The sequence below is a fragment of the Cyclopterus lumpus genome, chromosome 11 (genome assembly GCF_009769545.1).
Source record: "Cyclopterus lumpus isolate fCycLum1 chromosome 11, fCycLum1.pri, whole genome shotgun sequence".
NCBI lineage: Eukaryota > Metazoa > Chordata > Actinopteri > Perciformes > Cyclopteridae > Cyclopterus > Cyclopterus lumpus.
Window position 1 is genome coordinate 7,790,248 of NC_046976.1, and position 26,337 is coordinate 7,816,584.

Genomic DNA, 26,337 nt, shown 5'->3' on the forward strand with positions numbered 1-26,337 from the left:
GTTTGATCTTTAAAAGCCATGTCTCCTCTCCACTTTCGAGGCTGTTTGATTGGAGGGAGCGGATGCACCGACAGTAGCTGAAACCAGGGAGTAGCCCGCGCTATAATCAAAATCAGGCGATTCAGAGTTTTAACTATAGGTTTCTTTCCTGAAGTGGGTCGGGAGACAGAAGAAGAGTGTGTGTTTATTGTATAAGTATCGGAGCAACTACTGTCCCATCATGCCTCGCTCTTTCCTGGTGAAGAAAGTCAAATTGGACGATTTTTCGGCTTCGGAGCTGGAGCGCTCATATGGTCACAGTAGAAGAGAAGCACTCCGTCTGCGATTCCATCATCATGACAAAGGTTAGTCACCCTCCCACACACACACACACACACACACACACACACACACACACACACACACACACACACACACACACACACACACACACACACACACACACACACACACGCACGCACGCACACACACACTGATTTCTGATGACTCAGAAATTCCTATAAAGATGTATTAATATATTTTTCTTTGGAAAAGACAAAGACAGCTGATGGTCAACAGGGAGCCAAGATATGAGATTTCTGTTGATATTATGGCACAAGCATACAGGCAGTGGGATTTTCTGTTATTTAGTTGCCCAGTATATTACTGTATTAAAATCTGGGTGTTTCCAGCTGATCGGAGTCTCCCTCCAAGATTTCAACAATATTGCAAAGTCATATTTAATCTAAATGGTTCCCACGAGCTGCATAACCCTGGATACAAAAAACACAATACAGAGTTGGCGAGAATGGGAAACATTGGGTGAAATATTTAGTAGAAATGGTCAAATATTGATAAAATACTTGCCCAGCATTTCTGAACAGATTTATATTTTCTCTTAAATGTTGTTGTTCGATATTCTGGTGCAACAGGAGCTCTGTGCACTTGAGGGTTGCAACTTCAACAAAGGCGGCAGTCTTTTTATGTTAAAGCTGCATTAATCTAAAAATATAACCAATAGATGACTACTCTATGCGCTGTGTAAAAAGAGTTGCTTGGCGTCATAAATCAACAGAGAAAGATTGCCCATCTGTGCAGCTTTATGACGCTTTTTATCCTCTTTTAGCTCACCAGCGCTTTTACTGGAATGGGTCACTGCCTTCATCACCCCTATCTTCAGCAGCAGCAGGCAGCTGTTTTCAGTAATAAGCTCTGATGAACAACAACAAATATTAGACGACAACAATCTGGGGAAGCACGTAGACATCAAACTAAAGTGCCAGATATTTCTTTTCTCCAGGAGTTAAAGGAGACTAAAACAGAGCAAAACGTAGAGTGAGTGTTGGACTTGTAATCTAGTGACAACTCTAATGTGATGAATATTTTGCCCTGTGTCTGCAAAATGTGTAAGTAGGCAATTATTAGGTCACAAGTTGGCCTAATATCAGTTTTATCAGGCAATCATTTGCTGGGGATATATGCCCGTCGGCTTGTTTCTGCCCCCTAGTGGCAAGAAAATGTGTTAATGCAGCTTTAAAGGACTACAGAGGAATAATTGTGCCGGAAGTGTGCAACACCATTAGTGCAACCTGGTTTTCACATTGTACCAAGGTCAAATGTGAGATAAGGAGATCCCAGGTGCTCCGGTGACGGGGTGAACAGAGAAACGTGCAGTAGCAGCAGCAGCGAGGCGACAAGCATGTTAAGACCGAAGCTGCTATATCCCCTTGTTATAAATATACAAAGAGTTTGACTGAGGCAACTGCAGCTTGTTGCACACACACACAAACAGATGCACACAAACACAAACACACACACGAGCCTACACGCACTGCTGTGTTTCTGTCAACTCGGCACATTTCCCAGGCAGCTTGCACAGCTGAGTGCACAGCATTACACACACACACATACACTCACACACACACACACACACACACACACGCACACACACACACACACACACACACACACACACACACACACACACAAACACGCACACACACACTCTCACACACACACACACACACACACACACACAGAGGGAAAAAGAGAGAGGACGCAGTCAGTGACCTACAAGTGTCCAAAGCGGACAAGTGTATGTCAGTTACTGCTGGTTTGGATCAAAAATTAAATTGTAGCTTGCAGCTTTTTCCCCCCTATTTTTTCTCCTATCTCTCTCTCTCCTTCAGTTTCCCGTTGCCTTTCTCCATCTTTTGGCTCTCTTTCTAATTCTCTGTATTTCAAAGACACATACAAGAGGAATGGCTTCTTTAATCTTTAATAAGCATTTAGAAGAGATATCAGCTCTAATGCTGCTAAAGTGCTTTGAAATGAGTTGAGACAGCTAGACAGAGACGGAGACAGTTGGAGAGAGACAAAGACAAACAAACAGAGACAGTACGCAGACGTTGAGACGTTCGGCAATTACGGCTCCCAAAACATTTTTTTTTAAAGCAGGAAACTGGGCAACCGTCATGTTTAATTGGCAGGGATAGAAAAAGCGTTTGTAAGAAACCAGCACTACAGAATGTGTTTCTATCTTAAAGTCTTGCATGAAGGTCAAGTTTTGCAAACACAACATTTCCTCTCCATGCAAACCTTAAGGAGAAACATCAATGACATCCAACACCTAATCCGAACGACAAACTTTCACTTTTTACAGTTGCCAACAGCTTTGTCCATTGGTGGAATGTAACTAACTATTTAAGTTAGGTACATACGTATAAGCTTATAAAATATCTTATAAAATACCTACCAAACTTTAGCTACATATCATACATTAAGTAATAATACAGTGTATTATTTACAATAATCCGAAAGGAGCTCTTACCTTTAATACTTGAAGTTCATTTCGCTGATCATACTTTTGTACTTTTACTCGAGTAACATTTTGAATAAAGTGCAGCTGTTCAGTGTCCCCCAGTACAAGTCTGTTGTTCTGCTGGGAGGCTGCCAGTTTGAGTGATTATGAGACAACATCTCCAAGACGAGAGCTGTTCTTAGTCAGCCAACTTAATAAGGTTTAAACATTAACACTGGTCATATTTTAAAGTTACTCATGCTCTATAAAATAAGAAACACACACACACACACACACACACACACACACACACACACACACACACACACACACACACACGCACACATACAAACACTTTGTTCCAGAGTGCAATGATTGAATATTCATGATTTATGATTTTCTTTCCCCCCCCCCCCCTCTCCTCCTCTCTTGCCTCCTCCCTCTGTCCTTCTCTATTACCCATCTTAATTTAATTCAAAACGTTAAATTAGCACGAGAGCTTTATACGGCATTACCAAACCACCACAACCACCACACTGGACGCGCCACCACTCTGCTCTGCCACAACTCTTATCCCTGCCACATTTCTCTCTTCCATTGCCAGCTCTCATCTCACTATGCTTCTCTTCTCTTTACCCTCTCCCCCTCTATCTATCTGTGTCCCTTGTTCTCATCATATTATCGACCGACTTCTGAGCTTTTCTCAGAACTGCATCATGAAATTATATTACCAGCAATAGTATCTCCTCTGCAGCCTGTGTCTAAATGCTCACAGAGTGCTAATTGAAACAGAGAGCTATTGATCGGCATGGATCCACAGGAGTCATGGCTATGGAGGTATTAGCTACCATCCTCATCGTGTGTCTGTAGGAGTTTAGCCTGTTGAGTGTAGATACCAATCATAGAGATAATAAAGCATCTGACATCATAACGTGGCAACAAATAATTGATCAGGCTGGTCAGGAGCTGTGTAAAAAGATACAGGTTGATTAGGAATGAAATACTCAAGGAGACTGAAAGGTCACTGTCAATACATAGTTATCAGTGTCAAGGTGCCCTTAAGCAAAGCACTCGACTCCCAGCTGCCGTAATAGAGACGATCGCTGTACAACAGTTGACGTTTTGACAGCTCAGAGGTGTGACTGTGTGCAGCCGGAGACCTGTCATGAAAGGTGCAGTGGTTGATGAGACAGTATGCTCACTGAACCCTTCTCTGAAAAATAAAATAGAGATTTCCACTGAGAGGAAAGTGTCTCCTCCTTGCTGGCAAAGACATAAAAGCACTTTACTAGCACTATAAATACCTCAACTTCTCCTCCTTCTTCCTAACTTCTTCTCTGCTTTGTACCTCTTTCAAAAATGTTTTTAGCCAAAACCTCTCACAGTGTGTGTCTCCTATGTGCACTTTTCTCTAATATGGATATGTTAATGAATTATCTTAACAAAAGTTCACCTTAAAGCATAATACAAATGCTGTTAATGTGATCCTGGGGGGTCCAATGAAACCAGAAATGGCAGGATGTCATCAGTCATGTTATCAGGAGACACATGAAGCATCTTTCTGAATAATGAATGAACTTCAGTGAATGAGTTTGATTTGTGGGCTGGTTTTTACAATTATGTGAAGTCTTTTTAATTGTATGCGTAGCAGTGGATACATTGAGGTTATGTTCATGAAAGTAACTCACTCACAAGGTTGCAGCACTAATGCAGCCTCCATGTCAAGATATTCACGTACAGCTTGTTTGCCTGCCCCAGCGCTCTTGTGGCCTGAAAGATACCTACATACAAAAGTTTGATGTAATCTGAGATTTGAGCCTGGTCATACAGAGGCAACAGCATAACATTAGCACTGTCTTATGCAGTGAAAGTGGTTTTCGGAAGTCATGATCCACAGGATACTGAAAAAGTAACATTACTAAAAATAGCAACTTCAGTTTTTTTGTTATAGAGAGGCTCATCAATACTCAAATAGTTTTTGTAGCACTTTTGTAGGTCTCCTGTAGCTTCTCTGTAAAGATTTTCCACCCAGTCAGTTTCTAATTTCCAGTTAATCGTCATGTCATGGTTAAATGATTAACCTCTTACCCTTTCTCTTCAGGCTATGTCAGCGATTATCTGAGTACATCTCCTTATGATGATGTGGTGGAAAATGACTCATCTGTCATCTCTAAAGTACCCTCTCCTGACCATCCGTCAATCATCTATGGCCGCATCGACAACGCCTATTCTGGTGATATCCACGGAGATTCGGACCAGCCGGACAGCCCGAGGTCTGAGGTTTCGTCCTCGGCCGAGGGATACATCAATGGGGACGCAGCTGTGAGCGAGGGATACACAGTGGACGCGTTTTTCATCATGGATGGACGGTCGCGGAGGAAATCCACAGAGAACCCCAAAGGGACCATTCAGAGGCACACCTGCAGCGAGTGCGGCAAAACCTACGCCACGTCCTCCAACCTGAGCCGGCACAAGCAGACGCACAGGAGCATAGACAGCAAGATGGCCAAGAAGTGCCCCACATGTGGGAAAGTCTACGTTTCCATGCCGGCCATGGCCATGCACCTGCTGACCCACGACCTCAAGCACAAGTGCGACGTGTGCAGCAAAGCGTTCAGCCGGCCGTGGCTGCTGCAGGGCCACATGCGCTCGCACACGGGCGAGAAGCCGTTTGGGTGTGCGCACTGTGGCAAAGCGTTCGCTGACCGGTCGAACCTGCGGGCTCACATGCAGACGCACTCGGCCTTCAAGCACTACAAGTGTAAACGGTGTGACAAGACGTTTGCACTCAAGAGTTACCTGAACAAGCACTACGAGTCGGCGTGCTTCAAGGGGGCTTTGTCCCCATTGAGTTCACTGGGAGAATGATGGATTCAGAGAGGTTTACTTGTTTGTTTATTTAAATCAGATTTCAGTGCTTTTCCTGCTTTCCCCTCCAACAAGAAGAAAAGTATGGCCGCGCACTGCAAAGGCGGAGGGCTTTCTCTGCAAGGATCACGAGGCAAATGAGAAAAAACAGATGGAGGACATGTCCATTTTTCATCAAGATCCCTCCTTTGTCTTCTCCTTCCTCATCTGGAAGTGGAGTGAAAAGTTTCCGACGCTTGGTTTGAATGGCCACCTGCTTCGATAAGACACGTAGCCTTCTGAGGCTGTTTTGATTATCTGTGAAGATAAATAAAGCACAGCATATCTAGCTCATCATTTTTGAAGATACCTAGATCTATTTACGTCCATATCTATCCTCGTCCCTCTTTTATTTTTTACGTCATGACAAAACAACACTGAAGCACAATTCCTCTCCCGTCCCTGTCCTTCTGTGACAGGAATATCACAGGAGTTTTACGCATGAATCACATTTTCTTGCAAAGAGATTTAATGAACTTTCATATTAAATGTTTTTTAGAAAAAAAACAACTAACAAACATTCATAATCTAAGGATACATCTGGTATCATGCTTTTGGTGAAGCTGACCTCGGACTGAACTTATAAGGAGACGAAGCATCAAAAGGAAGAAAGCACACAGCATTTGTTCTCTGCAAGTAAACACAATGACCCACTAACATTTTTCATTTACACTGGTGACATGCTTTGCCTTCTGTATACTGTGCTGGCTACTGACACATTCACACTTAACTGTGAGGGCAATATAATAAATCCTTCCATAACATTGTAGGTATGGCATAGTACACCGTTATAATGGGAAATTGATCTATTTGGTGTTTTTTTCTTGACACCAATGTCTTAAATAGACACAGACATACAAGCTATTATATTTTCTAAGTCACTTTTGGCATTTGTGCTTTTATTGACTTCCAAGGCTGAAAAGTCCCACAGAGCCACCAGGGTATTCCCTAACAAATGGTCTTTCTCTGTAACCTAACTCTGATGTTATTTATTTTTACTCATCAATGTCGGACAAGGATACAGACATTAAAAATGTCCTGGTTTTCCTCAAAAGGTCAAACCTTTCTCAAGTGTTGACAAATTGTGTTTTTGTTACCTGTGAGCCACACAGTATTCAGCTTTGAAGTATTTTTTATGTGTCTATTTATTGCCTAATTTATTTATTTATTCTTGTGTTTTGTAGCTGTATTGATTTTGCACTTTACTTTGTTATATTTTGCCTTTGTTACAAATATGCCAAAGCATTTGACACTTTCTAATTACCTAATACCTAATTTTACTTTTGTCTGCCACTTTAATTATAACAACTACTGCATGCAAAAAAATAACAATAGCCTAATAATGGAATCTATGCCAATTTTATGAATCGTTTGCCAAACCTCCTAGATAACAGGCAAATTAAGCATATTTCTGTCTTGGGCAATATTTCATTCATATCCGATAGAGCAATAATGCATGATATTTTTGAAGAGATGTGAGTCATAACTCTTTTAACATCTTGATTTTTTCAAGTTCCACTATTCTATGTAGTTATGAGAAATGGAATTTCAGGGAGTTAGGAAACCAAGTTAGTGTTAAATATGAAGGGTTGAGTTAAGAGCTCTGTATTAAGAGGGATTGTGGCACTGTTGTGATTCTTTGAGGCTTTCTCCAGTGACTTCTGTGATTGTTACATTTTTGAACAGATCAAATTAACTAGAGCAGAGTGTCAGTTTTCTAATCTCTGCTGATTTAGTATGTGATTGCCTCCTAGTTATAATTATATCTTGGCATCATTAGCTTGTTGACAATTTTGTTTGTAGAAGTATTAGGTGCTGTTTGGGCTTCCAGGGATTCACACAGACGACACAACTCCTTCAGATAGAGGGCTCATGGTTGGGTCGGGACGGGTCTTTTTGTACATGGTTTATGCACTGCCTGCCTCGTATTATTATTCTAAAATATTGTAGAAAGTAGAGGGTACTTCTGTAGACCTCTGGTGCTGAAACGTGGATGATAAACACAATCCCAAAACAAGAACGATTGAGAGTTTTGATACTTGTGTGCTCCTGGTTTGAATTGTTGAAAAGGTGAAACACAACTTTACACAACAGCTGTGGTGGTGAACGTGGGGCTCTCTGACCCTCAGTAGTCTTGAGCAGGTCCCTTGTGAGGTTTTTGATCAGTGATAAAGAAGCTCCTCCTTTTGGTTTGGTCAAAATCAGTGAGCTCTGTTCTCACTTTGAATACAATCAAAAGATCAGTTTTGCTCCTCGTCTCTACAAAAGAAATAAATTCACAAACTCCAGAGCTATCAACACTCATCCACCTGCACAGTTTCAGCTTGTTTTACTTTCCATCATCTCGAGTTGTTGTGAGGTTGTTGTGGCAATTCCCAATGCAATTATAAGGAGAGAAAGAAGAGAAGGCATTTGGTCAATATTTCAGCACCAGAGTGCATTAACAAACACTTAGATTCTACTATGAACTACTGTAGCCTACTATAGCCACAAGCTAGTTTACCTATTCGTATATAAAGCACTTCCTGTTACGAATTATATCTTACAACTTTTTTTCTTTTGTTAAAAGATAGTAGCACAATAAAAGAGTTTAGATTCAGGTAGAAAATGCCTTGTATGTAGAAATAACAACCTCTTTCTCGTTTTTCTACTATAATGAATCAAAGGTAAAAACAACAGCAAAGATGCTGTACTTAAATAATAACATGTGTAAATATGCTTTACAATGACACATGGTATAAATGGACACTTTCATTACATGTTGTGTCATTTTTCAACATATTTGTGTGAGAACACCTTTTTTAAGAGTGAATGAAAACTCAACTATTTTGTGGCAAGAGGCCTTGTAAATAAACACTGATGTGACTTTGGAGTCCGATTATTTCTATAGATCTGTATAGGGTGACAGTGATGATGACGATGATGATGATGATGATAATGATGATAATGATTTTTCTGGAGCTTCCTTCTTTGTTTTGAGTTCTTCCTCTGAGGTTTTTTTTGGGACCTTCAGTGGCGGTTTGAAACAATGTAAAGCACAAAGACAACACTGGGCATTTTGTTTCACTTCGTTAATAAAAACTAGTTAAAAAAAGTCACAAGATGCCTTTTTTCTTCATTGAACCCTTAACAAGTAATCACCATTCATATTTTGCAATTATTAGTGGTAATGCACATCAACTTGTCTATTTGCTTTTGTTATTAATTACTAATGTTTCAGATGAACACTTTGAATTGCAGAAGATGCCAACTTTGCTGGTAACCATGAGATCTTTCTCTGTGTTTACATTTTCTACGTGTCTACACTACTTTAAAGTGGAATTCTAATGATTTGATATTGCCCTTCTCTCTGTTTAAGTCTAAGGGCTTTAAGCTAATAGCTAACTTCAGCATGCTAACATGGTAAAAACACTAAATGTGTTGATGTTTAGCAGGTATAATGTTTACCATGTTCACCAGCTTAGTTTAGAGAGATACTGGGGTAGCATTTAATTATTAGCACTAAACATGAAGTACAGTTGAGGCATGTAAGAAAGTCATTAGTTTGGCAGGTAATAAAACTAGACCAAGTGATGACATCACTATGATATCATCAGGGCTATTTTCTCAAACTTGACAAAGCTCCTCCAGAGCCACAGAAAACATTATAATCTCCGGCTGTTGTCACTGGCAGAGTAGTCCTCTTGAGAATGAGTAAACTGACCTTTAAAATCAATGGAGGGACCCTTTAAAGAAAGCATTTACAATTGCTGAACAATTCCATGAAGTCCTTCAGAGTGATCTTCACGGCTTCTACACATGACTGGGTGAGTCCTTCAATGCAGAAAGCTTTGTTGAGTTATTTATCAATAGCATATTGATACATTAGTGTGCTAAGAAATAGCATGGACACACTGTAAACATGCAAAAGTGACAATGGATAACGTATCATTATGAAGTAAATTTAGATTGCACAATGTAATGGCTATTGAATAGTGACTCCATCAGTGTTTAAAATGGTTCTCTATTACCCTCACTTTCACTATGCAGTTCCATCTGCCTCCAAGTACGATATCCTGGAAAGATCAAGACTTGATTTACGGCACAAAAGAAGTGTCTCAACCATTGCCCAACCAAGGATTGCAGTGCTTTCCTCCGCTCTGGTAGCTATTAGTAGCTATCCCCGGGTTGCGGTAATGGCGGACGGTGGAACAACGGAGTAGGAGACAAAGAAGGAGGTACATTAAGAGTGAACCTTGGACGGGCATTAACTCAATGGAGAGAGTTCGAGGACTTGAGAGTTTTGCAGACCGGCATTCAGTTGGCATTCTTTCTACTAGATCAGTAAGTAACAACACGTGACCTGTTATTGAGTGTCTTACTGTGCCTTTATCTTAACACTGTGTTTGTTATATAGTTGCTAGGCTCTGAGCGATTTGGTTGTCTTTGTAACAGCGGCAGCAAAACAAACTTGGAAATGTTACTTCCCAGTTTAACAATAAAGAAATTCATTAAGTTCATTAAGATGATTTGACCCCAGCATAAAAAAAAACTGCAACTGATTATCGTTTACAATGCTTGTTTTTCTTCTCTCTCTCTCTCTCTCTCTCTCTCTCTCTCTCTTTTCAACCTGTGGCGAATGTGCAGAGGTTAAAATCAGCAAGTGACCCTGTGTGTGTCTCTGTGATTTTAATTGCTTGTCGGTCTCATGAACAGGAAGCTGATGTCAGGGCAATGTGTTTAACCTTGAGACACAATGTGTCTACGTGTAGGTATCGATGAGAAAAATACTATTATATTATATATAATATTTTTTTATTTGCTGTATAATGCAGTTCAGTTTTTTGGTAAAAAGGTATTGTGGTTTTAAATATGGGCATGGAAACTTAACTACAATATGTTTAACTGAATGTATCAATATACAACCCTGATGCAATAAGCGTGACATGTTGCTACTGTTTCAATCAGGCCAATTAGTGATCTGTAATAATTTAATAGACAAAATGAAGGTTAATGACAACATGAATACACGGCACAGAAAATGTACATTATGTACACGAGTTACAAAACAAATGTTGAGTTGCTGCAACCATGTGTGGACAAATTGATTAAATAACACGTTCATCATAATCAAGTGTTTACATGTTTTCCTGAAGGGCAAGTTGAGTCTTAATCAATTAGAATGAATAACAGAAAAGGAGAACAGCAAAACAACAGAGACTACAGCCAGTCCCAGCCTTTTAGTTTCTTTACACTGAACAGCTTGTTTTCACAATCAAAAAGAATTGTCTGAGACTCAAAACATTTTCAATAGTATATTCTATTTAGTGTCCCCTGTGTTTTCTGTCTCACTTATTGTTGCTGCACATGTATTCACGTCTCTTTTTCTTTCATGTGTTGTTTCATGTGTTGTTATCATTAACAAGACGAAGAGCCAACAGCCATTGCTGCTCTGTGAGGCTGTGAGGCTAACATGCTGAAGTTTAGCAGGTAAGATGCTAAACATGTTAACCATGTTAGTTTAGTGTGTTGGCATACATACATCCTATATATTATCCGATACATTTATCTTTACATCTTACATCCATGATACAAACTTTACCACCGTTAACCCACCCAGCTGGCTTCCTCTTACAACATTAGCTTTAGCTAATACGCTCGCCAATGATTAGTATTGAAGAGGGTCTCCATAACACAGAAACTAAGATCCTGATTGTAGGATCCCATTGACTGTGATCTGCCAGTACTTCACCTCTAAAGACAAATGACCCTTTATTAACAGATATATGCTACTCAATATCTTAGCAATAGGAGAAAAAAACCCTAATACACTAACTATATTGATCTTCTTATAATGCCTTTGGTCCACTAATGATACTAATTCTAATATTCACTGAACCTAAAGAAAAGGCTTCCTACATGTAATAGCCACTGTCAATTTGTGTGTGTGTGTGTGTGTGTGTGTTTTACACAAACATCCATGAAATGCATCCTAGCAGTATTTCACTTTGTGTTATAATCCACATCACATTACAACCGCCTGAACCAGTATGGATCCACTGCAGTTGGGTTTAATCGAAGAGGAAACACATTGAACACATTAGAAATGTTGTGAACACAAAGCTGTAGCCATGAAATGATGTACATTCAGCAGATACTTCTCACAAATGTCATCCTCAAGATTAAGTGTAATCACTTTGGTGATATCCTGCTGAGCCAACATCAAGTCTACATTTTTGAATTTGTATTTTTTTCCCCATCAGCCTCATTTTGTCTTTTTGTTAAGGTCTAATTAGCAAATGTTCGCACGTTAACATTCTGCACTAAGATGGTGAACACAGTAGCCATTATGCTTTTTAACTCCGACTCACATCACTGCAGTATGTGTGTGTGTCCAGTGTTGTTGACATGTTGACATGGACCACCCTTTAAAAATAAAGGTTAAACGAATAAAATTGATTGTTGTTATGTCATGTCATTGGAGGGTGATTCTAACACAATTTAATTATTGGAGCCCAGGAAGAATATCTGTTGTATCACAATAACTAGAATAATAATCAGAAACAAACTAATAAAAGCACAGTATTTCCAAATAAAATAAAAGTTGTCTGTATGCGTAACACAGACTGAGGAAAGAATAAGAAACAGACAGAAAATGAGAAGAAAAGCTACAGATAAAGAATATTTTATTTATTGCTCCAAGCATTTCAATATGCAAATTCCTGTTTCCCATGATGTCTGACCTTCTAGCCTTCAGCAGGTGACAGGTATAAATAGTTCATACATTGTCCCTTATGTAGTTTTCACCTTAACTAATTCATAAAGCAGGGCTGGGAAATGCACATGAGTCCTATATATTGGACCTGTTATAGTAAATAATCTGGAACGAAATAAGTTTTAGTTTTGAAAATTAGTTGACCAAAACAGCCTGTTCAAGATAAAAAAACAAACATGCTTCATTATGTTTCCTTTTTATGAGGAACATATTCTTCCTCTTACTTTTACGATCTTGTCCCAAATCAATCTTTTGTCTTACTGGCTACCATCGTTCTGGGACAGTGTTTCATTGTTTTATTTTGTAGGTTCGCTGTCCCCCTGCTTTCACCTGTCCCTCGTCACCACTCTCCTTTCCTTGTGTATTTCTTCCATGTTGTCTTTTGTCAGTTCATCTTCATCGCTACGTGGAGCTTTTGTGTACTGGTTTTCCTTCCTGGTTGTTAGCTGCCTGCCTCTCATCTTGTTAGCCTGATTTGTCTTCCCCAAACCTGCATTCGAGTGATTCCTGCCTGTGCTGCTTCAGCAGCCGTAACACTCAGATGTTCCTTCACACCCGTAAGATCCCCTGTGGTATAAAACTGAAAGCTTATCAGTGGAATGGGTTTCGGATGCTCTCAGGTGATTTGACTCTTGTCACACGCTGAGGTGTAAAGGAGTGGGGAAAGGGCATGTCCTGCGTGGTCTGACCAGTCGGCCATGGGGAAGCTTTGAGTCCAGCTCGTGGGAACACCTGGACGTCTTCGTTGTTTTGTATCGTCTTCAACAAATGAGGATTTCTCAGTGGATCCCGTGGATTATATTCTCCTAAAACTCTTTCACAGCTCACTGGAGTTTAAAAGTAGTTTGCTGTAAGATTCATGTATGATGTGTTATTTAATAATGTGTTGTTTAATAATTTAAAATCTTATCATGTGTGTTTTCAGCAACACAGAGAACATCTTGCCAAAAAAAAAAAAAAACTTCAGGAGCAGAGGACGAAATTGGGTGACATTACAAAGAGTGAAGAGATTATGGTGGATGTAGGGATTAGCAAAACACTTTCCTCCTGTTACTTCGTTTGTGGCTAAACATACAACCAAACTTTAAACATGTTGGTATCAGATCAAAATGTTGTTTCATTTATGCAACAGATTTGTAACGGTTTTTCATCTTGCAGATGACTGCATCAGATCAGAAACTGTGTATATGTCCTGATGGAAGGAAATTATAAATGATGTACTTTTTTTTATTGGTTTGAGAAGACAATTAGTATCTAATTCAAATTAGGATGGTCAAATACCGATTTATATTTTTTTAGCTATTTTGACATTTGTGTATTAGCATAATTTAGGATCTTTAGGTAAAGCTGTGATAATTATTCGGCTCAAAGTGAAGAGGTAAAAAATATCAAATTAGTTGAAAAATTGTGTGAGTTCTTTTAAAAAAATGGATATTTATGCCTGATAATATCACAGCATCGGTGTAATAGGGCCGTAGAGGGCAATTTTCAGTGCCTGTTCAAATGGCTGAATATTGATATAAGCTTAGAGAGTTATATCACGGTTCAGCAGTCTGATTGGGGTCTTACACACACACACACACACACACGCATACACACACACACACACACACACACGCATACACACACACACACACACACACACACCACACACACACACACACACACACACACACACACAAGTGCAAGAAGCATACACAAGAATACAAATTCAATAACATGTTGCATTCACACATACAAACACACATTTAGATATTGTTAGTGTAGTGTTTGTTAAATAGAGCACAAACACACGCTTATAAACACACATGGTCTGAAGGGACTGTGCTGCAACTAAATATCATTACTCATCAGAACAAAAACTGTTTTAGTAATTACTCAAAATACTCCCACTGTTAAATGAAAACTCATACGGGCTGCATAATAAAGAAAACTATACTGACTGCTGCTGTTATTTCTGTTATTTCTATCCTGCATTAATGTAGCCAGAAACTGGTAAAATCAGTGTTTGTGTCCATTTTCCAAAGGGAGCATTTTACTCATTACCAACGAAGCTAGATAAAAGTGCTTGTGCAGTGCTGTGACCACATACTGAGAGGAGGGGAAAGTGAGAGTAGGGGCATGAGAGGAGAAAAGACAGACAGAGAAAGTGACGGAGATAATGAGACAGAGATGGAGAAAAGATGGGGGAAGTCAGAGAGGCGGTAAGGAGAAAAGAAGTGTCAGGAGGGGCTGACGAAACTCAACCTGAGCTCTAAATGGCTCCTTAACAAGAGGCTGAGACAGCAAAATGAAATTATACACATACACGCACAGAGTCCAACACACACACACACACACACACACACACACACACACACACACAGACACACACACACACACACGCACACACACACACACACACACACACATACACATCCACAGGAGTACCAAGCTCTCACCCTTTATTGTCATGTTCACGTGGACAGGCAAATTCACTTGCGTGATACATATTTTGTTGCGCTCACACGTTTGTTTATCGCCCTCATGCATGAATTAAATTGATACAAACAGGTTTCATGCAAACAGGTACATCCCTACTTGAGGATGGCAGTCGCATATTTGCACTTAACCCCCCCCATACACATCATTATATCTATGGTCAAAAGGAGTTGATATGCATTGCACACACACATCCACGTATAACCCCCCAAACACACATTTAGCCTCACACACGGTGATAGGTCTTTTAAAGGGGTGTTTCACACCTCATCGCATTTCAATTAGTAGGTAAGACACACACACACATACACACACACACAGAGCTTGACAGTCTGTCCGTTGGGTGAAGAAGATTCATTTGGATTCTCATCTCTTCTCCTACCACTTCCCTTCTGTATGTGCCCTTTCTTTTCTCTCTCCCTCTTTCTTTACTTATCTCCCCTCTGTATATTCACTTTGCTCTCTCTCTCTCTCTCTGGCTTTCTCTCTACATCACTGTGAGTGACAGTGGTTTGACCTCCGGGGTTGTCAGGGGAGGCTGTTGCACAGACGTCCTGAATAGAGGAATCTTTCCCTGGTGCGAGTCTGCTGAGGGCTGTAGGCTGAGGAAATCCTGCAGCCACATTTCCTAACAGGAACTCAGTCTACATATAATACTATCCACAGTGAGTGTGGCTTTGCAAGATAGTTTGTCTGTAAAGTTGCATCATATTAACTCAATCCATCCATCCGTTTACTTTTGTTTATCTGGGGCCGGGTCGCTGTGGCAGCAGGCTTAGGAAGGTAGACCAGACCTCTCCCCAGCAACATTTTCCAGCTCCTCTTGAGGGATCAAAACCATGGAAATAAGCCTCAAGTTATAATAAACCAGAAATATGCTTCTCTGTTCCTTGCCAGTGATGTTCATCTTCAGTCTGACTTTATTAGGAAACTCCTCGGTAATTATCTCAGTGCGGACTGTAATATTTCACAAAGCACTTGGGGGGGCGAAGACGCTTCCTCCAATGTATTTATTGAATAGTAAACAGCACAGTTGTTCCGTCTTTCTTCATCCTCCAGATTCTTCTTAACAGACTTTTTACTCTTCGGATGTGGCTGACGGTGTGTCACAGCTCTTGCAGGAAACTGAACAGTACATTTAAGGATGTAAAAAATGTTTCGGCAAAATTCATAAAGAAATGTATGTGACTGTAATTTGTTGCATTTGCAGGGTTTCCAGGCAAGCAGATCATGTGAAAACAAGGCTATGTTGCTTCTCACACCCACACAACATTTATTGGTGATAATGTTTTTTTTTTTCTGTAATCCCTCTCTTTCTCTAATGTGTCTTTTATTGCACCAGTACAGAACAAAGCCCCGAGGCGCTGCACACACATACGCTCTCTCTCTACCTCACACACATACATACACATGGCACATACAGAAACATAGCACAGTAGAGTTCACACAAGACTTGCACACACACTCGCTCAAAGATCCATCTACTCACATATACACACACACACACACACACATAAATAACCATACTGTTGATGTCATGTGTGTGTGTATACCCTGTTGCCAGTGCTATTAAAGTTGTATTGCACAGGGCTTTTAGGACATCGACCATCAGCCAAGCAACTAAAGCTAATAATTTTTTTAAAACCTCAGTGCTTTGTGCATGGCAGGGCTCTTCCCCAATGGGTGTGTCTGTCTGTATGTGTGTCTGTCTGTGTGTGTGGGCGGTGTAACAGTTGGGATTGTTGGCCTGTACTCGTGTAAGACCTTTGTGCCATATCTTCTCACACACGCATGGACACGTGAGCCTCAGCGTTATGTTTGAAAATAACAACATCTAAAAGTTGCTCTGGTAATCTACCTTACTTACTAATTACTAATCACCGTGTCAATGGTATCGATGGGGGGATTCTGTGCCTTGAGCTCCTCTGACACGGACCCAGGGATATTCTGCAACTTCTACAGGTTCTAGAGAATATGGCCAGCTGCATCACCGCCTGGAATGGCTCCATCTTGAACCGTAAGTCTTTCTATAGCGGACTTCTACACCTCGCGGTGTATAGGAGGAAAGCCAAAGGGATTATCAAAGAACCCAACCACCCCAGGCTCAAACTGTTCTGCCTGCTGCCGTCTGGCAGACAGTACCACAGCATCCGGTCCCGCACCGTCAGGCTCAGCGACAGCTTCATCCCACAGGCCACAAGACAGCTGAACTCTTGAGCTCATCACTGGACACTTAACCATTTATATACTTACTGTCTGTCAAACATTCCTGTGTACACTTTGTTGCTACAGTTGCAATTACAATCTACTAATGTGTTATATTTGACACCTTATTTCAACTTGCACTATCATGTTTTGCATTGTCTTTTTCATTGAAGTTTTTACTTGTGTGATCTTCCTTTTTTTACATATTTAATGAGCATTGTTAGAGGGCTCTTTTTCATTTTACGACTGCTTTACTGTTATTGTTTTGAATTTGATGAATAAAGAACTTGCATTTGATCATATGGCCAAGTAATACTTATGTCACTTATGTATATAGGAAATGCAACAAAAAAAACTAAAACAAGCAGCAATGACTATTCTACAGTGAGAGCCAAATCCCACTGAACACATACATCGATTTATTATTTAAATCAACAAGATGAAAGATACAGCACATAAGGAAGCAGCAAAAGGTGAGCACACCAGCAGAGTGACAGTGAGTGCTCTGCCCAAACTAATGCTATGTTTCATTAAGGGCATGCACAGAATCACAACGTTCACATCGCCCCTGAATCCCTGGTAATTGCATTTATATTGGTCGATTCTTTACCTCAAATACTTTCTTTCATATACGTTGACACAGACGTCTTTGCAAATGTTACGCTAAAAAAAAGCAAGTTGAAATTGAAACTCTAATTAAAAAACCAAAGTGTGAAAGAGTGAAAGTCAAAAAGCCATTACTTTATTAGAGCAATAAACCAAGAAATGTTACACTTTCTATGTCTGAACATACAGGGCCAACCACACACACACACACACACACACACACACACACACACACACACACACACACACACACACCAAGATACTAAACTGGAGTGATGAAGGACATGGTGCCGCGAGGAAGGAGATGAGGCGTTGACTAAAAAGGAAACAGAACTAAGTGAGAGTTTTTTCTGTTGATATGTGTCAAATTCCACATTTCCTTCGTTGTCTCTGTTCCACGAGAAAGAGATTGGATTTAATTAATTAAATATGATAAACATTTCAAAGTCTGTTTCGTCCCTCAGCTTTGCCCGTGAGGCTCGTCAGGATGGATCCTGCCGAGTCATGATGACACTGTGAGGACACCCGCACTGCTCTCCTCTTGCTTTACCTTCATATGTTGGGATGGTTTTAGAGATGAATACAGTCCTGACCACACATGCTACGCTTGTGAATAAACTCACAAAGCCTTAAGACCAAACACATTGACCAGTTCTGGCTTACAGCAACTGCGTAGAGTTCTCCCAAGTGATGGTGTGCAGGATTACATTGCATTTAACTCATGGCTGCTAAGATCAAAGAGGATCAGAAGCAACATTTTCATTCACAATTTATGGCAGACTGAGTGCTAAATGTGGTGAACAAAGTAAGATATTTGGATCAAATCATCAATGATCTATGTGATGATGACAATGTGCAACGCCAGTGTGGCATACTGTATCCAGTTCATATGGGAAAAGGCATTTTTTTTAGAGCCTGATGTACGACATCCTATGTTTGTCTATGAATGTTGACATCTTTCACAAGTGCTTGGTGACCTTGGGCTTCCACAAACTGACACAGGGTATTTCTCTTGTTTTTGGAAACATGAACAGATGTCTGTGTGTGTATTAATCACTTTTGAACCGCAATTATTATATCTCCGAGGTTGTTATCTTCATTTGGTATTTATAATCTTTGTATCTGTATCGATGTGTCTGAAACAACGTTAAATCAAGTAAACTGAATATCAACGAAGCAGAAAGTCTCTTTTTCTCAGAAGAAGCCACAAACTCTATACATGTCCAGTATGAACACTTTGATACTACTTTACTTTCCTATGCGGCTGTCCAAAAGAACACAAGCAAATCACTCAAGGTGACTCTGCCCAAAACCGAGCAACCAATGCTTTGTCTCTGAGATAAAGAGAATGACAAAAAAGAGGGAGTAGAGGGAAGGGAAAGAGAGGAATAGGGAGATTAAGAGAGGAAGACAGAGAGGAAAGGAGATGGGGGAGGGGGGGTGCATGCGGCAAACAGAGAAGGACAGACTGAAGTCATTCAAGCTTTTCTTCTCCCTGAATAATCCCAGTTTTGTCCACATTCAGTTGGAGGAGATTGTGGAACACCCAGTCCTTGACATCAGCCAGAAAGTCATGTAACAGCACCAATTTGTATTCTCTCCCTCTTTCTTTCTCTATCACTCTATTTTCTTCCTTCACTATTTATTTTACTCCTCCCCTCCACAGTGAATAAATAGTATGTAAAAGTAGAGCTCGGATTCTCAGGAAGGGGGTCAAATTGACCCATTAGGACTTTTCTTTGGGATAGTTGCTTCATTCAATGCTGTCTACCTTGTACTTTACCCAATGAGTACTACAAAAGATGTATATTTGGTGTATTTGCCGGCGAGTAGGAGAACTACGGTGGCCGATGCAAAAACCCGAAAACGTAAAAAATGCGAAACACAACAATGCTTATTTTCTTATATACTAAAGAAGCTTAAAACAAGGCTGCTAACAGCATTGACCCTGTCCTTGGTTTTACGGGGGACAATTGGGCACAGGGAGGGTGCAGGACAATTTACTGTTATTGTTGCAATGGTGCACTCGGGATCAATCCTGAGTCTGCAGGTGGAACACAGCATCCTCCTCACAGAACATAACACTTATAAGTTGTACAAACTGAAAAGTTAAAGACATCTCTGGAGTGATGCACAAGGAAAAGTTTTTTCATTATTTTATGTTTTGCACAGGGCACTGTTCAGGAGTGTTCGTCTGAGTCTCCTGACTCGACAGACACATCATCCAAATGTAAAAACGGCAGACGTCACAGGGGATAACGTACTCGGCCATGTTGGGGAGCCCAGACGACACACAGCAGCTCAGGGCACTGCGGAAAATCTCCACGTTACAAGCATCAGTCCACTCATCAGTTGTGGCGTCGAACGTTAGGAGGTGGTGAATCCGTTGAAGCCCCCCAACAATAAAGAGACGATCATCCAGCACTTCAATGCCAAAGTTGTTTGTGCCAGGTGTTGTTCCGAGGGTTGAAGGCCTCTGCATGGCACAGACGGATGGAGCCATCAACGCCAGCAACCTTTGGGAGGAAAAGTGAAATAACGGGTTAAACGTTTGAATAAAGAACACTTGCACTCAACTCTCAGTCTAAATAAAGACAACTGCTGCCCAAATTTATTCTTCCTTTACACAGTTAGCGTGACACTGTTTCATATACTTATTGCATAGACATGGTCTGCATATGCAATTCCATATACCAATTCCACTGGTTGGTCTCTGGGCTGTGACATTTGCACTCGTTCCCATTGAAACCACCACAAATGTAAACCAGGGGAGAACAGAAGGGGCATTAAAATGAAGGGTTTTAAGTAATGAATCACTTTTCTTGGCTTCACATTTTTTTATTAGTAAAGTTATAAATTATACAGAGATATTTGTACCCTATTGCAAGATGATTTATTAATTACAGCTGAGACCCATCATCTTAAAATCATCCAACTGAAAAATATAAATATATTTTTTCTTTCCAATATCATTCTCTGGTCAATCAATGTTCTCTAAAATTCAATCTGAAATAGTGTCTAGAATCTAATATATTATATTATTGTGCCAATGTTTCTAAATTATTATCCTTATTACAAACCTAAGACAAGCTATAATCAAACTGTTGAAAATGTGATTACAATAAATCAACTAGTTAGGTTTATATCAGAGCCATACGTATAATACGTAGTTAAATGTGTTAAATGTTGACCTTTCCACTTACACTATCCTCACACAAATAAACTACAATATGTCATCGTGCCACATACACACACCTCGTATCACTTCCATGTACACAATATCATATACATTCTTCAGATAGCCTATAGGTTGCTGAAGACCTTTAGTCTGACACACTACCCTCTGGCCAATTACTCCATGTACATCAACACAACTGCAAAAGGTCAAACAGAAACAGTAATTGTGTAACTTCACTTTTGTCTTATAATTTATTTATTTTGACAACATTGCAGTCTTGTTTCAAACATGGAGAAAATCAACCTAGCAATGTCACTATCGTACCACTCTGTTACTCTTAATTCACTCCCAGCTGCTATTTCCCTTCACCCTGTTGTGGAGTGTTGTGCTGCTGGTGTCGCTCCGATGCTCTGGCATTGGTGCAACACGGCTCCGCTGCTTGGTAACTCGGGCCTGTAGCGCTCTGCAGTGCCGAGTCGTGTGTGCCCATCATAACCTCCCATGGCACAGAGACACTCGACAGAGCAGCGGCAGTAGGACATGGATGCCACCTCATGCCAGGTGTGTGTGCTCAAGTCAAACCTGTTAAAATCAAAGCCATCAAAACAGTACACGTTTCCATTGAGGACGGCAATGCCGCGATAGGCACGAGGAGGCTCGTGATTGTGTGTCTTTGATCCAGTAGTCCGTGTGAATACCGTATGCCTCAATGGCGTTGTTTGGATCACCGCCACTCGGGCCTCCAATAGCCAACACGATGGCATTAGGCAGACAAGGACGAGCGAGAGTGTTGCAGATGTGGTGGGGGATGCTCCCCAGAGAATCGTAGGGTTGTGAATGCAGCCCTCAGGCTGGCTCCTCCCCAAACCGATTCCCTAATCAATGCCAATGAAAGGCACCTGTTGGCTTGGCCTCATTCCTTTTGGGCCCCTGTACTGGCCCTGTGGTGGCTCGTAGCGGTTTTCATGTTACAGGTGTGTATTGAATGTGACCACTTATCATGCCAACCATTATGAAATAAAGCCAGATTTATTTACTTTGAATAAATTGTTTTTTATAAATGTCTTCATTGTCCTGCCGTCCGATTGACTACGTATATTAGTACTCAATATATGAAGCGTTAAGTAGTCACAACCTCAATTTGTATTATTTTGCAGCACGGTGCGTCCTTTTAATCCCCGGTTATCATTTGTAGGTTCACCTGCTGCTGTTTGTTTGCTGTGTTGCCTCTGTTTTGGCTTGTTTTGTTTCTGTTTTGCATGTTTTGGTTGTTTATTTGCCTTCGATTCCTTTCAATAAAACATTTGGTTCATTATTACGAAACACGTCTCTGTCTCATATCAGCAACAAATCTGTGTGCATTAACAATTCTAAAAAAACATATATTAAGGTTGTTAAGCTTATGTTTTCTGGGGTGTAATTCCCCAGGTTATTGGTTCCCTCTTGTTTCCCCCGAAGGCCTCGCCACACAGAGATAAAACACATAGTCTGTTTGTCCTGATGCGACTAGTGGTTTCAATGGCTTCCCTGACCATGGGGCTGGCACTCAGGGTTATTCCCCAGCTCATTGGACATCAAATTGATCCTCATGTGGTCCACACTCGTAAAGGCCAGTCAAACCTACACAGAGAAAACAGGACAGAATATTTTAATTGAACTTAATGGACTGGACATTGTTGGGCTGTCTTGGTTGACACGCCTTTTCAGTGTCGCATGGGGGTCGGGAACAGTGCCCATGGACTGGCAGACCGGGGTGGTGGTTCCCATCTTCAAGAAGGGGGACCGGAGAGTGTGCTCGAACTATCGTGGTATCACACTGCTCAGCCTCCCGGGAAAAGCTTATGCCAGGGTGCTGGAGAGGAGGCTCCGACCGCTTGTCGAACCTCAGATTCAGGACGAACAGTGCGGATTCCGTCCTGGTCGTGGAACAGTGGACCAGCTCTTTACCCTTGCAAGATTACTGGAGGGGTCCTGGGAGTTTGCCCAACCAGTTTACATGTGCTTTGTAGACCTGGAGAAGGCTTTCGACCGGGTCCCTCTGGGGTTTTTGTGGGGGGTGCTGCGGGAGTATGGGGTGCCGGACCCGTTGGCACGGGCCATCCGGTCTCTGTACGCCTGCAGTAGGAGCTGTGTTCGTCTCCTCGGTAGTAAGTCAGACACGTTCCCGGTGGGTGTTGGCCTCCGCCAGGGCTGCCCTTTATCACCGGTCCTGTTCGTGACCTTCAAGGACAGGATATCTAGGCGCAGCCAGGGGGCGGAGAGGATCCGGTTCGGGAGTCTCGGGATCGCCTCTCTGCTGTTTGCGGATGATGTGGTCCTGTTTGCCTCCTCGGACCGTGACCTCCAGCATTCACTGGGGCGTTTTGCAGCCGAGTGCGAAGCGGCAGGGATGAGAGTTAGCACCTCCAAATCTGAGGCCATGGTGCTCTGCCGGAAACCGGCGGATTGCTCCCTCCAGGTGGGGGCAAACTACCTACCCCAAGCGAAGGAGTTCAAGTATCTCGGGGTCTTGTTCACAAGTGAGCGTAAGGTGGAGCGGGAGATCGATAGGCGGATCGGTGCGGCTGCAGCAGTAAAACAGGCGCTGTACCGGTCCGTCTTGGTGAAGAGGGAGCTGAGCCGGAAGGCAAAGCTCTCCATTTACTAGTCGGTCTACGTTCCAACCCTCACCTATGGTCACGAACTCTGGGTCGTGACCGAAAGAACGAGATCTCGGATACAAGCGGCCGAAATGAGCTTCCTCCGTAGGGTGGCCGGGCTCAGCCTTAGAGATAGGGTAAGGAGCTCGGACATCAGGGGGGAGCTTGGAGTCGAGTCGCTGCTCCTTCGTGTCGAAAGGAGTCAGCTGAGGTGGTTCGGGCATCTAGTCAGGATGCCTCCTGGACGCCTCCCATTAGAGGTTTTCCGGGCACGTCCAACTGGTAGGAGGCCCCGGGGAAGACCGAGGACACGCTGGAGGGATTATATCTCCCGGCTGGCCTTGGAACGCCTCGGGATCCCCCAGAATGAGCTGGAAAGTGCTGCGGGTGAGAGGGAGGCCTGGGTCGGCCTGCTGAACCTGCTGCCACCGCGACCCGACCCCGGATAAGCGGGTGATAATGGATGGATGGATGGATGGATGGACTGTACTTGAGTCCAGTGAGACTTGAGACTTCTGTTGCTTTTTATAACCATTTATGTGCTAGTCTGTCTCTCAATACTCTTTCAGCCGGACTGTGGCACCAAGCCCATTTGTTCCTACTGAAGACATAAATCTTTAATAACAGAACATGCATGAATGCTTTAAAAAAAACTCAGAGGAATGAGCTATATTTGGCTTTGGATACACCGACAGTATTTGACAGTAGGATTAACGTATTGTTGGTTTTGGTCTTTCATTGACAGTAAGAGCAGAATAGAGTATGACTAAACTCTTCAGAATGATATCATGTAATGTTTTAACATTTGAAGGGGCAGGAACAATGTTTATTGGCTGTTCTCAGACAGAATTGATCTGCTATAAGTCTTGATTAGTCTTAAACAGCAATTTCAGCCTCACAAACTACGGGTGCTTTCACTCGTAAATTGTTTGGGTGTGATTTAAATGAACTGGGCTGCATTTGCGTGATTAGTTTGGGCTTGTGAGAAAGCTGTCAGTTGAACTCTTGCGTGGACAAAGTGGTGCGGTTTGTTTGTCGTGTGAAGCCGCAGGTTGTCCTTTTAAACAATACAAAAATAGTAAAACGTTGTGAACATGATGATCTACAAGTTGCAGTCCCACCTCATTTCTTTGCGAGCTCTTTGTAACACCAGAGAAGGTCATTCAATAAGGTGCGGTAAAGTGCAGCATGACTTGCTGTGAGTCTCTAGAATCTCATTTTCCCATGCTGGTCCATGTAGTGCTCATGATACAGGATGTCTGTCGCCAAAGGCTATCTGGCAGTCCATATGACTTCTAGTTTACATCTCTAAGTATGTTTGTAAAAATCTGTCTGAACACAAACTTAATGAAAGCACCCTCAAACTGGAATTGGTTTAATTGACTGTCACTGCAATCGGGATAACCCCATCAGCCAAATGCTGAAGATGTACAGTAAGTCTAAGCAATCTATTGAGAGAAGGTTATCATACCTGAGACGAGATTACTGCATGTGTGCTTTTCGTTCTTCAGGTACGTGGGGGCGATCCAGCAAAGGATGGCCTCATACGCAGCGCTCTCTTTTCTCACATTGAGGTCGTCTCTATCGAGGATGTCGGCGAGTTGCTGCACAGAGAGCTGCAGGAACTCTTCAGAGACAACAACCTCCTCACAGTGATCAACGATGTAGCTGTTAGGCCTTGTGCTGCAGTTTGGAGGAGAAGCAGATGTTGGGGAACTGAAAGATGCCGATGCAGTTCTTTGGGCAGAGCTGCTCCCCCAGGAAGTCGCGGCAAGTTTGCACAATGTCTATTACGTCGAGCTGATCGGCTACCGGCAGCAGCTCCTGCATGCTTTCCTTCGTCACAGAAACAGAGCCGATGGATGAAAACTCAATGAGGAGCTGCCTCATGTCGAAGACCTTTTTGTAATGGAGTTGACCAGCATCTTCCGATTCTTCTTCACATTGATAACCATAATAATGTTTAAGTAAGCATTAGTTTTTGTTAACATTACAGAAGTGCCGATTCAACTACATCTTTATTACTGAGGTTGAAGTTTGCAGTGCTATGCATCCATGCAGGAAGCCATTCATGTACACATCGACACACACTTACAGAGTCAAACACATATTCATTGCCCAAAAATGTGCAGTAACTCCCTGGTATTAAACCTCTGCCTTCCTCAAGGGCAAACACAGCAGGTAGCCTGAGATCTAATTAGCAAGTTAGCCTTTGGTTGACTGAGTAAAGACCCCATCCAAGAGAAATCTGAGCTCGGTTCACGACATTGTACTGTGATAAAGAGGGAATGTGTGCAGCAGTAAACAGTAGGAGGGAGCATTGTGTTGACAAATGGCTGCTAAATACAGCGGCTTCCGATTAAACAGTATCCGGGGAGGTGTTCATAAAACAAAGAGGCAGTGGAGAAAAATGACTGCAATCAAACTGATTCCATCAAAGTACTTGAACTTATTCAACGGGGTCATTGTGCTTGTTTTTCAAATCACTGGCCCACTAATCTGTCTTGAAGGCAAACAACTCAGGAATGAGATGTAAAAACATTCAGACACACAGCGTGAGCTAAATATATTTACAGGGGAAAAATTTTCTCAAAGCCCCAAAAGCAGAAAAACTGGAACTATAAATCACTGAATGAGGCTGATAGAGTCGTTCATCAATAACAATGACTTTCAAAACTAATTTTCCATTTAGGAATTGAAAACAATGCCTATTTGCATTTTGAATGGCTGGAAATTCAATTATGGAGCAACTAGTGTGTGACTAAATATAAAACTATTAATGTAATTG

The 26,337-nt window shown here is 41.7% G+C and overlaps 1 protein-coding gene and 1 pseudogene across 1 annotated transcript; one reads left to right on the top strand and one right to left on the bottom strand.

Annotated features, from left to right (window-relative positions):
• The first annotated feature begins 220 nt into the window (after positions 1-220).
• LOC117739216 (transcriptional repressor scratch 1-like) lies at positions 221-5,647 on the top strand. Its single transcript, XM_034545508.1, has 2 exons — positions 221-344; positions 4,881-5,647. Exons 1-2 carry the CDS (start codon positions 221-223, stop codon positions 5,645-5,647), a joined length of 891 nt encoding a protein of 296 aa, XP_034401399.1.
• A 14,117-nt stretch (positions 5,648-19,764) lies between these two features.
• On the bottom strand, positions 19,765-25,439 carry LOC117739156 (annotated as a pseudogene).
• Positions 25,440-26,337: the final 898 nt, after the last annotated feature.

Coding starts and splice junctions, on each gene's coding strand:
- LOC117739216 (XM_034545508.1), top strand. CDS start 221: ATGCCTCGCTCTTTCCTGGTGAAGAAAGTCAAATTGGACGATTTTTCG. Junction 345..4,880: donor ATTCCATCATCATGACAAAG/GTTAGTCACCCT, acceptor CTTTCTCTTCAG/GCTATGTCAGCGATTATCTG.